General features: G+C 39.1%; 1 protein-coding gene across 5 annotated transcripts in view; it reads left to right on the top strand.

Moving 5' to 3' along the window:
* rapgef2b (Rap guanine nucleotide exchange factor 2b) overlaps positions 1-17,816 on the top strand; it is a 113,086-nt gene that overhangs the window by 13,935 nt on the left and 81,335 nt on the right. For all 5 annotated transcript variants that reach the window (XM_082505885.1, XM_082505882.1, XM_082505886.1 and 2 more), the window contains exon 2: positions 15,158-15,228. In XM_082505885.1, the coding sequence (XP_082362011.1) occupies positions 15,158-15,228 (71 nt within the window). The remainder of the gene's footprint in view (positions 1-15,157; positions 15,229-17,816) is intronic.

Raw genomic sequence — 17,816 nt, forward strand, 5'->3', positions numbered from 1 at the left:
GACTAAAGAGCTTGCTAGCCAGTTAAATACTACTTGTGCACAATGACGGGAAAACCCTTCAGCAGTTTTTGTTGTCTTTAGTTTCTATTTACATTGTAAGCTAATAGTTTCCTCACTGAGTCATTAATGGAATATTACAAAGTTTCATATGACTGTTAAGAAAATGGTGTTTGTTCAGTTAGCCAATTTGAGTTACTGTTATAAAAAATGTCACTTCAAAAAATGCTCTTGTGTTGTACAATGTTCATTTAAAATGTGCCACGTTCCTGTGGTTTCTTTTACTACTGGTTGTATTGATGTAGAATGTCTGCAACTGTGTTTATACTTGACTAAATGAAAACTGTATGTAATTACATGTTGCATGCTCTGCTATAGGCTTCTGTGCTTTGGCTCCACCAGATCCACAAGTATAGTGTAGACACAATGACTCCCTGTTGCAAGCAGCTTGTGCTTGTCAAAAGCGTTTAAAATCACACCAGTCATATTGTCACTACATTGGAAATAGCCACTTTAGTTAAACTGTACCAACTGCAGTTGTGCACATGCCAGGTAGACTGAAAAAAGGGCTTGTGTTATAGACTATGAGTTGCAATAAACTCATGGTTTAAGCTAATTTATACAAATAAGGATGTGTGAGCCAATAAAATAAATGAATATCTTCATTTTTTTTAAGTGCTACAAACGTGTATATAAGATTTACTTTAGTGCCGTTATAGGCCGATTAAAGCCGTCTTACAAATCCTAATATTGGGGAAAAAAGAACATCTATAGCCACTTGGTGGAACACAACAAAAGAAATTAAAGCAAATACAGACTGCTATAAGCCAATGTTCCAAGAAGACTCAATGAATTGAAACTGTGAACTGGAAAAAACCAATTAACTGGAGTTTTCTATCCTTCAGCTTTGATTAACTTGAATATGGCGAAGAAAAAGGGGGGAATTTCATCTTGTGACTGAAGTCTTTAAAGATCACAATGGTTTGCCATGTTTCTTTTGTAAAACTTCCTCAGGATATAGCCTGAAATCCCCTTCCGTCTGGAGGGGAGGCCTATTTCAGTATGAAGTGAAAGGCCTTGGGTGGGATCATAAGTCAGTTCTGTAAACAGGAAATTTCCATTCAGGACTTAAGTGGGCTTGTTGTGAACCAATGTGGTGCATATACCACACACAAGAAAATCAGTTGTTAAATTGCGAAACATTTGCAAATCCTAAGCTGGGCTTCAAGAACTGACACTAATGTACAGCTTAATTGTGAATGGATGCTGATACCACTATTTTCACACAGGGGACATTGTTGGCTTTGTATGCTTAAGTGTCTCTCTGCTGTTGCTTTGTAGCTGTTGTGACCTAAAGTGGCACCTCAGCAGATACATCGTCAGCTCTCATTGACTAAAGTGTTTTATTCCCTCCTGTAGCTTTTATTGGAATGGGGGAGGGGGCAGCATTGTTTCTTTGTCTCCTTTGGATTCAGCACCATGGTCACAGCTTTTGAGATAAAAAAGATGAGAAATCACACCTAAAACAGGCAATCGCTAGACCCTGCTCCATTGTGATGGCAGACGATGAAAGAGCATAGATGACAATGTTGTTAGCTACTAACAAAGGCAATGGCGCTGGCTCACTCCCAGCTCAGAGGGAACTTGCTCTTCATGTGCTGATAATCCTGCAGCCTGAAGACCCTCTGGAAAAGCTCCAAACATGAGAGCACTGACACAGCCAAGGTTGCATTTAAAATCAATTTAGGAATTGAAAGCATAGGATTGCTAAGTGAAAAAGTAAGTCAATTAAGACATTGATTCTTTTTTTTTTTTTTTCTCTTAAAATATCAAACGTGTGTTTCATGTCACCTTGAGTGCTACATAGTGTCAATTTTACTTTAATGGGCTTCTATACTAAGAAGCACTTTAAAAGCTTGGGTTCTTTTTTTTCCTGAAGGCTTTCAGTACTGTACTGGGGAGGGGAACTGTGTGCTTTCTGTTGGGTTCACTATAGTATGCCTAAAAAATCAGGACCGTAAGACTGAAACATGTTTAGTCAGCTATTCTTTTGGCAGTTTCTCTTTCTTTTAAATGGGTGTGGGCTTTAAATGATATCCACTTAACAGCATCGAAATCCTTCGATGGGGTTCTACATGAGATTTCAAACAAACAAACTCCATCATCCCTCTGGTGACTTTAGCATGTTTGTGGCCTTGGAGAGCTAATATGCGAAATCTTTGTGAAAGCTGTTTTCTTAGAGATTTTCACTGGTTGTTCCCTAGCAACCAGCAGCTATAGTAGCGTTGCAATGTAGGAATTACTTTCTGCAGGAAGCCATAGGAGAAAGCAGCGGAGATGGAAAAGATTGATTATTGAATTCTTTCAAATGCACCAGGGGGAGGATTGGGATTAATGCTTCTGCGGTTTAGGAATCAACAGCACAGTATTGAGTCCAGGCAGTTGGGGAACCAGTGTTATTCTCCTCCCATTGTCGAAGTCTGGGGGATTTTATTAGTAACTCTCCTCCTGCCTTGGGCTTCTATTTGTGTCAAGTTAATTGGACAGAAGAGGAGGGAAGCTGGAACTGAGTGTTTCTGGATCATTTAGGCCACCAAGCAAGCCATTAGGCTCAAAAAGATTAAAGCCCATCTACACCCTACTTTATCCACCCTATCCTTTTCTTTTCGCTTTTGCTTTAAGCCCTTGGATTGATCTTTATATGGTGTTGCGTAAGTCTGTGATGATTGCACTGCACCTCTTTGAGGCCTTTGTTTGAGAGAAATGGGGCAGGTTTCATTTGGCTGGACAGTTGGCTTTGTTCCCGGGTATGGACCTGCTACGATGAGGTTCAGTGACAGAGCAGAGAGATCCCTTTGTATCAAGTATTGGTCAAAGACCCCCATTGAGTCCACACTAAACCATTGTGGTGCTTATTGCTAGCTAAAAGAAGTGTGATGGTTTCACCCAAGACATTAGAATTATTAATACTGATTATAAATGGATATTTAGATATACTTGAGTTTTTTTTGTAGTTGTAAAATGAACAAATGAATATTGTGGGTCCTCCATAGTTCAAAGTTGGTTCATATTAATCGGGATAAATATGCCATTGATTAAATTAAGCATGATTTTGTGCCCAATATTATCTTTTATGAAACATATTATCACATTTAAAGACATGCAACGATTTATTTGGCATTTTTGCTCCAAAATGATGTGAGTAATTAGTAGTCAAAATGTTTAAGGATTAATTGATCAACACTTGAAGTTCCAAATATAAGAAAATGCGCAAACTGCATGTACGTATAATATTATACAGAGACCTCCAGGAGAGCCAGCACGTGTCAGTGCTGTGTTTGGAGTTTGGTACAGTGGTTGCCTCTGAATAAGTCTGTGGTCAGTCACATCACTGTGGTAACAAACTGTGTCAGGAGACCACAGACTGGCTGTTGCTTGCTTATACAGTGTTTGATTCAGTGACGAAGATGGTCCTGATTTTTAAATCTGGCCCTGTGGGCAACCCAGATGGATATCAAGTTTGATATTCATCCAAAGTCATGTTAAGTGACGCAACTGGAGAAACGGGTTCTAACACAACACTGTATTTATGAAGATAGAAGTGGATATGACAAGAAAAAAAGCGCAATAGCTGAACTTTTCACCTCAGGATTTAAAATTCTGCCAGTTTGTGACCACTTATACCAGAACATGTGTTGAATTTTGTTTCAAAGCTTTTAATTGCATTCATTTGTAATCCCACATCCTTGAACTTATTCTTGTGATGCTGTTGATAGCTTTGACTTCCTGCCCTGTGTGGCAGTTCTCTAGTGTTACGGGGTGCAGCTGAGTCAGCAAATAACATTTGGTGCTAATTAGATAGCCCTGAGATCCTGTATCAGTGTGGCTTGTGTGGATAATATTAAGCACCAACAGACTGCTGCAGGAAAGCGAATTCTCACATAAAGAAGAAATCATGTTGTTGATCACCTCAAGGACAGCAGTGCAGTCTTTTGTCCTTGCAGTGTTTACTGCAGCTTCTGAATAAGTAATTGCTGTGTGTGTGCAAAGCAAGAAATTACCCCTTTCTCACCTTGTGCAACTCTCATCTGATAAATCATACTCCTATTGGTTATTTCCCAAATGCTGACCATAAGAACTTCTAAAACTATTTGTATACATTATTTAAAGATGAGAAAAAATTTAACCTAGTTGGCACTCTTTAAAGAAAAAAGAAACGGGAAGTTTTTTTTGTGTTCTTTGTGACAACACTTGTGTTAATAAGTGTTTTTTTTCTTTATATGACTCATCACGAAATGCTGCTTGTGTGACACCTTGGTAATGAGACGCCTTTTTATAAGTTATCAACTGAGACTGAATCAGCTGACATTAATTTTTTTAATCACTAGAGGTTTTTCTCAATGTGGTTTGAGCAAAAAACAAACTTCTTGTTCTTTCAATTTAATAAAACACTCGGGTGGGTGAGGTATTTATTTTGCAGCATTGTGCTGTCTTGCAGCCATCAGATGAGATGGTCAACATTGTGAGATATATTTTAACATGCTGCAGTGATACTCAAGCCCACTCTTTATATAACTTTATCTTTAGAATAGGTTGCTTGAGGTTTAGTGCACAATTCTGTTTGTGGAGGTGCTGGCCAGAATAAATTTGCACACATCCACTGCCAAAACACACATCCATGTAGGTAGGCTGTAGTATTGATCAAAGCAGGGTTGGAAAGGTCAGTTACCCTTCATCTGTTGTTTTGACATACTTACCGCTAACAAAGTTTTGCTAGAGTTCAGTGAAGTGGGCACACTTCCTATTTTTGACATCTTGCAACTCGTAACCAAACTTACAGATGTCCCGCTGCTTCTGCACTCCAGCTTGCATCTGATTTGCATGCATCAGGAGACTGAGAGTGTTTCACCTCTTCAGGATTTTATGCTGGCAGGCAACTCAAGTAGGTGCTGTTAAGCTCATTCACATGGCTCCCTGAGTCCTGTTCCAACCAGTCACCGTGTCCACCAGCTGCCTTGACCACAGTGGGAAATAAACAGCAGCTCTTTTAAATTGTGCTTTTAAATGCTTTTAAATTATCTCTGTGACTGTTGGGTTGTTCTGCTCCACGGGGCCTTCAACCTCCCACCATCATTCAGTGGTGTAATTCTATTCAATAAATTACATCAAGCTGGTGTAAAAGTGGAAGTGGAGGCTGTGTGGGTGTATTAGATGCCTTCCTGTTGACAAAAAAAGACTCCTGTCTTCTTCTCAGGCACATCTGAACAGGTGGCAGTGGAAGTGTAGTTGTTTTGTGCAACACTTAAATCTGCATCAGAAGCAAAGAGGAAGAAGGTATGGACCATGTGCTCTGCTAGCTTAAGTTAACCCCAAGTGCTTAATGTTAGTAAGACTGCTAATTAGCTTTGTGTAACATGTGCCAACTTCATTCCGGTGGCACAAGGTTTTAATATAGTCTCAGTGGTACAACACTGGTAATCTGAGGATTTAGCTCCTCCTTTTGATTCAACATTTAGCCTTTTGTACAAGCGACCATTTTTCATTAGTCGACAATGTGAAGAAGGACTTGCTAAATTACACTGAGTAGCATCTTTCCAGCCTTATCTTCATCTTGATTGTTTTGGTTTTTTTCTTTTCTTTTTTGTCCAAAGTGAGTAATGTAATATTTCTTCTATTCTCTAGTTTCACTTCTTACTCTTGCCACATGCAATGTCTTTCCATGAGGGAGGGGGGCAGGCACTCAATCTTTAGCATTTGGCCAAAGCAGTCAGCGATAACGGCATAACGTCACTCGTCACTGTGTGACCTTGTTGTAGCCCACAAAGCCTCCACCTGCTCTCTCACACAGGCTAATGGATAAAAATACCCAGCAGATCCCATACTCTCTGTCAATACAGATTCAAGGACAGCTGCTGACCACCCTGTTAACACAGGGAATGTACAAACAAAGACGAGAGAATACACACATGCACACACTAACGCAAACAGCATCATACAGCAGCCCTGAGGAGTATGATGAATGTTGTGCACATTTTGGAATGAGCAGTTTTCATTGGTGTTTTGTCTGCCTGTCAGGGGCAGCTTTTCTCAGTCCCAGTTGCCACTGACACAAACATTTGTGCTGAGCAGACAATATAATGCAATATATTGCCATTAGCAGATACTGCATTGTAGGCAACATGACCCTCCAACCTTCAGCAGTGGCTGTCTGACTCCCAGTGGCCTCTTTACCTTGTTACACTACTCTAGGCAATTTACCGCCTCATTCAGCTGGCCTGTCCACTGCATCATTCTCCAGCACTCAATGAAAATTGTTATTGCATCTGCAATGCAGACGTATGCTCTTTATCTGACAGCCACACATCAATAAGACTAACATTTAATTTAATTCGACGCCATATTATTGTCCAAAAGAACTGATAAAAGGCACAACAGGATTTGTGCTGCTGTCTTTGTGCTTGTTTTTAATGAAAGTGACATTTAGCTGTTGAGCTTAATACTTTATTAAAATAAGACCTGAAAGACATGAAACGGTTTTGAAAATTAGGGCTGTAAATAGAATATTATTTTGAGTTAAACACGTAATTAAAAATAGCAGAAAATAGTCAAAAGAAATTGGATTCCTTTTGTTAAGATTTGGTGTTGTTTTCTGTCCCCTTTAACCAGTTGAATAATGTTATAATGTGATTTATATTGTTGAAATTATGGAGTTTTAATTAATACTCATTTGTTACTTATGGTAGCTTGTCTTCTTTTTGTTATTTTCTTCTTTTTTAAAATTTCAAGTCTTCTAATGATTTTCAAAATACTATTTGATTTGTATGTTTTCATGGTTTCAAAAGCCGAAATTTAGCATTTTGTGTCATTTTTGTTTACAATTACACATATAGTAGTATTTAAACATGAGAAAACGTATTAAGTCAGTTGGTTTGGAGTCATTTAACACATCTAACACTAAAATATGCTAAAATTCTTTAATTCTGCCTTCATGGATGGTTTACTCAGATGGTTCCTGTATGCCATATAGTACCTGCCATAGGTTAATGAGGAGTAGGGGATGAGGGGCATGACTGAGATGGCCTCTTTGAACCTTGTGTGTGTCTGTGTGGTGTGGTCACTGAGATATCTAGCCAGCGCCATGTGAGGAATGCAAGCCTCACCCCGACCTGACACATAAGACGACCCCTGCAAAGTCTTTGTAACTGATTCTTCTCTCAATGTGGGGGGACACAGCGGGGCAAACCTGGAATGGGTCAAAACTTCCAAGGAATGCTGCGGATCATGATGTGGTATGCGGCTACACAGAACTGATACCTGAATGACTGACTGAATAAGAGCAAGCTTTAGGAAAGACGCTATCTGGTTATGTCTAAAATAAATTTAGAAAAAGAAAGAAAAAAGTTGTATCACAGTTCGAGCAGTTGCGAGTTGCATTCCTGCGTCGTCATTATGGTATCCAACCCCGATGGGCTTTTTTTGCATACTAAATCTTTGTTGTCTGCTTCCAACCTTGAAGCGGTCGCAGTAAAGTTCACAGGGTGAAGGTGTATGGCGAGAGAAGCTCAGCCCGTGGTGACAAATGAGCGATTGTTATAAAACTAGGTCGTCCTCTTTCCCAAGTCGTGGGGGATTAATTTGTGCTTTTTGCAGCTATTTTCTGAAACAGAACAACAACAAATCCTCCCTGCGCAAAGTGCTGTGATTAGGACAGCCTTTGCTTCTCTGGCTGCCAGGGATCAAGATGGTAAGCATCTTAGACAGGGATAGCATAATGAGAGAGAACAGAGCTGCAGCTTGTCGCCTGCACATTAGAAACTGCAGTCTTGATGGTCTGAAGTTGCATTATTTAAAATCTCACATTCAGATTCTTCTGACATTTCACACACTTTGTCAGCACTTTCCAGGGAAAATTTTCTTTCTTGGTAAGTGAAAAACACATTTACATCGGTTTAGCATATGACGCATCGACAATAAAATTCCACGTCGATGAATTTTTATGGTCGACATCATTGATTATAGCGACTAATCGCAACCGTAATTAAGATGTTGGTGTGCTCGTACAGCTCGATTTGTACTCGGAGCACGGGTTGCTCCTCGAAACTACCACCCAGGACAGAATGAAAGATCAGGATTTGCCAAATTCCACAGCTTGCCAGTGAGATGTTAGTCACTGTGAAAACTTATTCAGACATGTTCTTTACAAGTTGCCTGGCAGTGCTGACAAAAGTACATATGCTCCACAGCAGGTGGCCATTTCTCTCACACTCGCTGTGCCTCTGTTTCTCTGTACATTGGCTTGATAACAAGAGCTAAGACACTGGCTAAGAAGAAACAAAACAAAAACATACCTGTTTGGCATTTTCACAAGTTTGGAGACTAAATTAATAATCCATTCAAATGTTAGTTGATTATAAAGTTGCTTAATCAGTGTACTTTTACTTAAATTTAGGTAAGATGGTCGGTTACTTTAATTACAGGGTTAGAAAATGACAAAAAATATTTTCAGATATGAGGATTTGCTTCCTTTCTGGTTGATATTGATTTACATTCCACTTGGCATCACAGAAAACACAATTCATGTGTCACGATTTGAGAACAGCTTGTGGTTTTATTTTGGATATTTGGCTTGGTAAAAGATTAACTGATTAATCAAAAAACGGTAATCCTCTGATGCCAAATAATAAAAACTAATCAGAGTAGAATAGATGCTTGCTCCATCTGCGATTTGTGTAACAGGGGGCAAGTTAACACAGAAACAATGCTGAAAGTTGAGGAAGAAGGCATGTTCCTGACTGTCACATATGCACTTTGCAAGCAGGGTTTTGCCCCACAGGTAAATAGCTTTCAGGTACCACAGCATATTTCTGCTATCCTCAGAATGCCAGGGTACATGAATTGAATTTTTTTTTTTTTTCAGTTTCAGAAATCTCAGTTCTCTCAACTTTTTTTGTATTTAAACAACATATCACAGAACAGTTCTTCCCTTTAAACAAAAGCATAAAAACAAAATAAACTGAGGATCAATGCAAAACATTTTTCTTGTCGGGCAGTGAAGACGAGTGCTTGCGGGCACTAAAAGCGACAGCTTGAAGATGTAAATGTTAACAAAGGCGACTCTATCATTGATTTACTGTGCTGGGCGACTCAGCGAAGCACTGAACAAGCAGTCGTGTGTCTGGTTTTATGGGTTTACAACATTTAATTGCTCATTTCTTTACAATATATCAACATAGCATCACTATCTACAGTTTGCTCACTCTGTTGACACATATAACCAGATTTCTTTTATCCTGTAATAACAAATGCTTCTAACCATAGAGTTTGAAAGTTTGAATCATCTGCATGTGTTTATGTGTTTATAACCAAAACTCTGATATTATGCAGCTGTCTGAAATCCATTGCTTTGAGAGAAATGAGCTGCCCTTCTAAGCTTCATCTAGGGTGGTTCGATAGTCAGAAAAGTGTCATCTTAAAAGAAGTAACAAAGGGCAGCACCAAGTATAAGATAAGTAAGGATAAAACTGTCATCATGAAATCATGCAATGCTACTCAAGAATATGGATCTGGAAAGACTAGGTTCCCTTTTTAAGAAGGACACTTGCTGTTAACTTGAAAAAACGGGTTCTACATAAACATGAATCTGTTAAAAAAACTATCTGAACATCCATCAGGATACTCGGGCATCAGAAATGTCCTTTGCTTCCCTACCAGAGCCTCTTTTGTTTACCTCTCCCACAGCGTCTCATTGTTTTTGAAATGTTTCAGCCCCTTTCTTTGATGTTTCTCTGCAGTGGGTGATAGATGAATGCAGAGGTCTGCTATCTGCACTCAGCCAGAGCCAGTTGAATAAATGGACTGGCCATTTTAGTCACAGTGAAAGGGCCTGACCAAAGGAGAGCTTCCTGTGTGCTGAACAGACACTGTGGTGTTAAGAGATAAGAAAGGTGGAGGTTTTCCCTAACTGTCGTTTCGGATGCAGAGCTGTTTGAGGTAATCCAAAAGATATTTAAATTGTAGTATTAATCACTTAATCACATTTGACAGCTTAGTCACTAAAATACCTGAGAACATCTTTCACCGAGGTCAATGTACTGATTTTTATTTATTTTTATGGAGTTACCCAGATCCATGTTAAAATTTAATGGGTGCTTCTTTTGTCCATTCTGCACCTATCATATCATTTTAATGAATTTAAGCATCTTTGTTTTTGAGAACAAAAAGCACCAGTGACATGCCTGCTCTTTCAGTCTGACGGAGGAATGAGCTCATTCCTTCACGATGAGGTCATGAGATGGTACCTGATGTGGTAAAACCTGTCAGACTTGCAAGCGCATAAATTAGTCCTTTAATTGACTTGTTGATTAACAAAAAATAAATAAATGGAGTCTCGACTGTTGTTGCCAAAGACATGAGGTTGATATCAAGGAAATGCTGTACGCACTACCGTCTCGTGCTACGCATAGTTTTCAAGAGTTTTAGGTCTAAAATAAATTGTGTTTTGCTTTCCCGTCACTCGTGTCATGTGTGTTATGCAGCAAAACAATTCTTTTACCCCTCAGGTCACCGATACAGCTGTTTCTTGGAATTATCTTTTTCCCAACGTATTGCATTTGTTTTTACTGCAACCTCCAGTTGTTTTAGGCTATGGGAAACCTCAGTGAAAATAAGGCAGGAAAAACATCACAACTTCCTTGACCTCCCTCTGCACACTGAATGCTTTGCCACTCAAAAGGCTGGCAATAGGCCCGACAGTGCACCCTTTCCCTCTGGGGCCTTACATAAGGGGCGGAAAATTGAAGCTGCGGGGTGTGTGTGTGTGTGTGTGTGTGTGTGTGTGTGTGTGTGTGTGTGTGTTTGCAAGCCTAAAACTAGGAAGACAAGGCCTGCTATTGTTTAATTTGTATCCTGGATAGGAAATGCCTCCACTCGTCTTACTGCATTGCACTGCTACCATCTGTCTTACAAATGACTCTGTAGAGTGATGACATACTGTGTTGCATCAGGGAAATAACTGAGGGACTTCACAAAGAGGTTCAGTGGCAGTATGTAAATGGTATGTGAGGAACGTCGTGGCTAGTTTTGCACAAACAGCTTTGAAGCATCCCCGGGGCTTTATAGAGCACAAACAGCATCTTGGTATGTTTTTCCTCCTGTGGGGGCCACCTGTGTTCTTGGAAGGATTAGTTTTGAAAAGGAAGGGGGAGGGATTAGATGGCGTCACTGAGTGCAGCCTGGGAGTTTGAGCTGCCAGAAGTTTTTGAGGTTTTTTTTTCTTTTCTTTTTTTTAAAAAAATGAACAAGCTTTGTCTTTAGACAAACAATGAGGAGAATTTTTGGCTAGACGCAGCCTTCATCAGCATGTCCTAGTTTCTGCTGCCCACTGCTCTTTCCTTCCTGTCTCTGTTCGAGGAGAGAGTGGCTGAGACGAAGCATCAACAGAGCAGTAAAAGAGCATGAAGCAAGCATCACCTAAATGATGAAAGTTTATATCAAAGGGCCTTCATTTTGATTTTGGATCTAGGAGAAAGGGTGATAATAAAATCAGCTTTTACAAGTCTGTGCAAAGGCTTCAAATAGTGAAATAAAACAAATGAATTTTATTAAAAAGCACCGTTTGGTTTAAATTTGATGCCATGGTCCACACTCTGAAACTTTCATTTATCATTTTCCTGTGTACTTTGTGGTGATCGTGTTTGGCTCAGTGTAAATAGAGACCAGTATTAGAAAGAAAATCCAACCGGAAAATGTAAGGCTCAGGGAGTGGAAAAGATGGGGTCCATTACATTCTTTCCATACGGTCAATCTAAAATATTTGAGACTGAAGCCACAATTGATGGTTCTGCATATTTCTTTCTGCTAGGCGGTGTTTCAGTGGCGCTGTTTTATTCACGGTTATGTCACTGTGAAAAGGAGGTTTAAGAAAACCCTGCAACCCTGCCATCTAGTGGTGTCTTTTGGTTTGAATTCTGTGTCTATGCTAAAGTTAGAGCAGTTATTATTAGTATTTTATTTTTTATTAACCCAGTATATGCTAAATGTTCCCCAAACCAAGATAATAATGCAAACAATGCAACCAAGTTCCTGTTTAGAGGTATTTGTAGTGGCGATGTTGCTGTTGCGGGGTTTGTGCTTTTACCATTGCAAAGCCACCAACATGCATTATAAATATAATGACCTAATGTGTCAGAAGGTCATGCACACACCCAATGTTACAGAATTTGCAACAAAAGGCTGTATAAGAAAACTAGAGTTTTCTTTAACGTAATGTAAAGAAATGTCTTTAGTGTTGCTGCTTTTGTGCTGTGCAGGTAGCGCATAGGATGAGTTTGGCTGACAAGGATGTGCAGTTTGGGAAGATTTGAATTATTTTTTTCATAAAAATTTGTTTTGGTTTAGGCCAAATTCAGAAAATACTTTTATTATCTTCAGTAACTAAGTAAGTGCGGATTTGTGTTATTTGAATGAGGGTGTACCTTTGTGCCCTCGGTGAACCTGGTGAATCAAAGTTGTGGTTCTCCTTCCAGCCAGTAGGTGGCAGTAGACGTCTGATCATTATGCCGTGACTCCTGTTCATTGTGTTTCTGACCACAGACACAGTGAACATAAGGATTTGGTTAGCGGGGATATCAGTGTGATGTAATAGGGCTAGGCAACCCTCAGGGTAAATCGAGTTTCTGTTTGTGTCCGTTTTATGAAGACCAAACCCAAATTTTAAAAACAGTTTGGGGCTGACTTGATGTATATGTGGTGTTTCATGAAAGCCTGAATATTTATTGACAGCGCTGGGGAATCACTGTAAGTAAAGATTGCAGGCTTAACCTCACTTTCTCTTAGCTGAGAGTTGGATCTTTTCGGGATCAGCTGCTTAACTTGGAACTTAATAAATGGATTAAAAAGCAGAACATTTTGGCTCTTTTTCCTTTTTAGAGTTTAATTACTCCTTTTCCCCCCCATTTCTTTTGCTTACCTATGTTTTTTTTTTTTTTTTTTTTTTTTGTGTGTTTTTTTTTTTTCACGGCCCCATCCAAGCCCCTCCCATATGGCTGTTTTCCCCCAGAGAAGCTGGAGGAGAGGTGGCTAGGGATAGGGAGGTCTGGGCTTCTTTGCTTAGGCTGCTGGCCCCGGATAAATGGAGGAAGATGGATGGATGTTTTTTTGTTTTTTATTGCTATACATTTTTTATTTTATTTTTTATTTTTGTAAATTTTTGCTCCGACTTAACTCTACCTAGTAGCCCAGCTTTGGGCCAAACTACTCTAGTTTCTATATTTTGCTTATAGTTTTGATGGTAAAAATGCTAAAATTACTCACTTGAAACAAAAGAAATGTTTATACAAAGGCTTGTAACACTGAGGCTCCTCTGACGCTCCCCTCCTCCTCTGCTGACACATTTTGTGACACCAATTCAGCACAAACTGTGTCATTCAGTATTTGTGACCAGTATTTCATAAAATTTTCAATAAGCTGATCGTTGTTGCTCTCAGAAACATAACCCAGACACAGTGTGTCCATTCTGTGTCGCTTCATGCGCGTGTTTGTGTGTCTGGCCGGGTCTTAACACAGGCTCTCTGTTATCCCGTCACTCTGCTGTCGGCATATCCACCTCCAGTTGCCGCCGACAAAGGCTTCCCAGTGGCTTCGACCAGCAATGCACCACAAACGCACTCACAGTCCGTGCCCCAGTGTGTGCCAGTAGACAGTGGAGTAGCTGTGCAGCCTGCCAGCTCTCAGTGAGGGCCACTTTGTTTCACCTCTGGCTTGGACTCATGCCAGACAATCTGAGAGTCAGTCACTGGGTCAATTAATGAAGTAATTGAATTGGGAGTTTATAGTTATTCAGTGGAGCTCTTTTTATCATTTTTTTTCCTATGTGAGGTGCTTTATTGCTTTCTATTCCAGTGTTCGCTTATGCAAGTCAATGTCACTGCCCGTGTGAAATGTTGTCTGCCATTCAAGTACCCTGTTTGTCTGCTGCAGCATCAATGATCAGCATTTTAATAGGGTGTCTATGGGCTCTTAAAAAGTCTTAAAATGTCTCAAAGTATGCATTTACTAATAAAAGGCCATAGAAAATTCAAATTCATTTTGGATGAGTCTCAAATGTCTTTAGTCTCACCACTGTGAGATTTTTCCAGCACACAATGCTGTTGTTTTGTCCCTCTGTACACATTTTAGATTGTGCACTGGGAGTGCATCATTGAGGCTGTGCTTTACACATCAAAAATTCCCTTTTCATGTTCTTTATATGTGTGAAAAAGCAGTTATGACGATTTGTCCTGTGGCCTGCCAGGCTTGTAATATACTGAGAGGAATCCTGTGGATGAGGATAACAAAGGAGGCTTCGCTAGCCTCACTAGCCAATTTACATAACAATAATGTTCTTAAACTTAACCAAACAATACAATTTTTTGTCTTACTTTCCTTAAAAAGGTCTGAATTTACCTTGAAATTTCAACTTGAAAGTGAATAATGGTGAATAATTTTGTTGTATCTAAATCTGTTTCAATTTTATTCAGTTAAAAAAAATAAGTAATGTTGCGGTTGGTTGATTTGAATATTGAGTAAGGGCTTCTTTTTAAGCAATCAGTGTGGCCTGAACTTTTAAAGCCTTTGTTAAAGAAGGAAATCAATAATTTACAGGTTCCATTGTTTCAATAATCTTTTGGTTTTCTGTGTTTTATACAGTAAAAGCTTCTTTGACTTCTGGATTATTTTCTTGATATAACAGACATTGACTGTCACTTTTGGAAACAGTTTTGAGCATTTCTCATAATTTTGTAATATTTTACAGACAAAATGGAAAATAGGAAGGGGGGGGGTGTGTTATTAAGAAAAGGATGGCTGAATGGACCGATGACGAAGATGAACGACCCTTTTGTGCCATCACTTTGAAGCTAGAGCTGCAACTACCATTTTATTTTCACATTATTTCACATTTTCATGCATTAAACGCTAAATTGTAATTAATCAACTTCCAGAGTGCAAAGAGACATTAAGTCATATTTTATCTGAGCACTGGTCCAAACCCTGGACAACTTAGAGTTGAAGTTAGCGGAGCTATGAGTAGAAACTGTTTGTTTGGTGTGGCTACTGCCAGTTAATTTTCTATCGATCACTTCTCTGATCAATAAGCTAAAATATGTATGTTCTTCTTTTTCAGGACCTGGAGATCGTCTACTCTTATCTCCATGGGATGGAGGCCTTATCCAACCTGCGAGAGCACCAGTTGAGGTGAGTCTCTGCACACCTCCCCTGTACTTGATTAACATTTCCTGAAGCTTGATATTCCCATTGCATGAATTTAAAATTCAAATGAATGCGTGGTGACAACTCCTCAGTGTATGCTGCATTGTTGTCAGGGGTGGGAAAATTAACATTCAACCACTAGCTATGCTGTATGCTATTGAGCTACTTCTATTTTTTTGTAATCCAGGAGCCAGTGTACCGTCCAGCAGCATACTTATTGGAATTTATTTTTTAGACTATAATTTACAAGTGCAGTTATTACTATAATATATGGTCGGTCTCTAGCATCTTAAACCAGCATATTTATTATTCAGTTTTAAGTACTTCTGGACCTTTGAGTCTTTCTTCATAACACAGAATAACATATGTTCATTCTTCATATATTAACTGGCTGGAACGTCATTTTTAACAAATGGACATAAATATCACTACATTTTAGTGAGCTTCTCATTTCAGTCAAGAATGTATTTTGTAATATTTCTTTAAAGTTGACCTGCTTTTCTTATTTTCAGTTTTTGACATACAGCTTATTTTATGATAGATCTCGATGGTTTGAGTTGGTGCACCAGCTGAAATGAGCCATTTTGGCTCCTCTGTCTTCTCAAGAGAACAAATAAAAGGACTTTTCTCCTCCAGATAAAAATAAATGATACCTGCCACCATTACCAGCCTCAATACCACTTATCCATGTCAAGCTTCTAAAACTGCAGAAGTAATTTTTTCTCTTCCCAGTTGTATAAATCTGTTTGAAACTTTAGCCAGCATCTAAAATATCTGCTATGACTAAACTGTAAACTGACTAAATGACTAAAGCGAAGTCATTGTTGCACTTTTCCCCTAATAATCTGTACCTATACCTGACCGGGTCCCCGTGAGGCCATACTCTCTGCTTAAACCTTGAAGCAATGAGCCCTCCCTGCTCTACTATTCATGCGTCAGTTTGCCTTTGGCTCCTCCATCTTCTCTGCCTGGCACACACTTTCCAAACACTGCATGTCAGAAGTCTGTTCCCAGCATGCCTCGTGTGCATACATGTGGATTATACTAGCAAGGGAACAATGTGGCGGTGCATGACCCGCGAGCTAGAACATTCCACTGTGTGACCCCTCAGAGGCCTCCAGCACTAACCCCTCTCCCTCCTCCTTGTTTTGGATCGTACAGAAAAGGAATGTCCCCGTAGTCCCACAGACCAACCCCTTTTGCCAACTTCAGTTTCAGTAACTTTAAAAAAAAAGAAAAGGAAAAAAAAGCTTCTAGCCAGACATCCCACTAACGATGGGATTATATTATACTTCTGTTGTCTGAACATTTTGGGAGGAATGTGTTGTTTTTCTTCTGTGATCCTTTTTCACAGTAACTTGTTTTTCTTGAGCTGGGATTGTTTTTAGGTCTTTGTATAAAGAGGCTACAACATGCTGTCCACCCGCAGCTGTTTTTGAAAGCGCTTGTGTTTTGATCAGTTACTGTTTACTACAGTGGTTTGCATGTACTGTTGAAGAGCGTTTGTCTTCTCTATACAGGCATCTGGGGAAAGCCTGACATGAATGGACTTAAAGTGAAAATGTTTCGATTCCAGAATTTAGAACATAAAAAATGAAATATATATAAAGTTATAAAAAAAACTTGCTGCACAAAAAGAATACAAGAAGCTGTGAGGCTGGATTTTTCAGGGCAGAGTTATGTTTACAGATTATAATATTATCAAATATATTTTTTTGCCTCTGTACAGGCAACAAGAATGCCAGACTGTCTGTTCTTCCCAGGCCCACAAGCTGGATATATCAGAATTCCTTCAGGGAATTCCTTCATATTTGCTACAGACATCCACTTGGACTATAAATCGTGCATAAGACATGCAGATCATGTTTGACACTGTTAAAAAAAATTAATAAATAAATGTGTAAAAGTACAACTGGGTAAAAATTGAGAAAAAGACCATTTAACCAGTGGTGCAGTGGGACCACATAGTCAATGTGTGCTTTATTTTAGAGGACATACCAATACATACTCACTCTGCTTTTGTTAAGTAAGAAAGTAAATCACTGCAGTGGCTTAGCTTAAACGTAGATGCGTAAAACCTACCTCTTTAGAAAGGAATCTTCCAGATGCAAATGTAAATATTTTACTGAATTAAGTTTAGAAGTAACAATTATGTAATTGGTGATCAATACGTTAAAATACTATAAAGCATACCCAAATAAAAAAGGAGATTTGTAAAGCTTTAATTTTCAGCAAATTCAATGCCCTGACATAAACAAATGTTTCTCTGCAGTTTGAGGATAAAGCTCACCATATTTTATAAGGAACAAGGACTGTAGTCTTTATGTTGTAGATCTGCCTAGAAAAGAAGATTTGTCATAACGGTTATATACCAAGTGTAATTTAACCAAGAAAAATGAGAAAATAATGAGGCAAAAGCAACTCACTTCACCTATCAGCAAAAGCCTCGATAGACCATAATGCACTACAACAACCAGAACCATACGCTGTGAACCAGTTAACATGGACAACCTTGCAACTCTTTATAAGTCCCAGCACTCTAAATTTTAATTATAATCAGCAGCAGGCTTTCT

This window comes from Aulonocara stuartgranti (genome assembly GCF_965226115.1).
Source record: "Aulonocara stuartgranti genome assembly, chromosome: 2".
Taxonomy (NCBI): Eukaryota; Metazoa; Chordata; class Actinopteri; order Cichliformes; family Cichlidae; genus Aulonocara; species Aulonocara stuartgranti.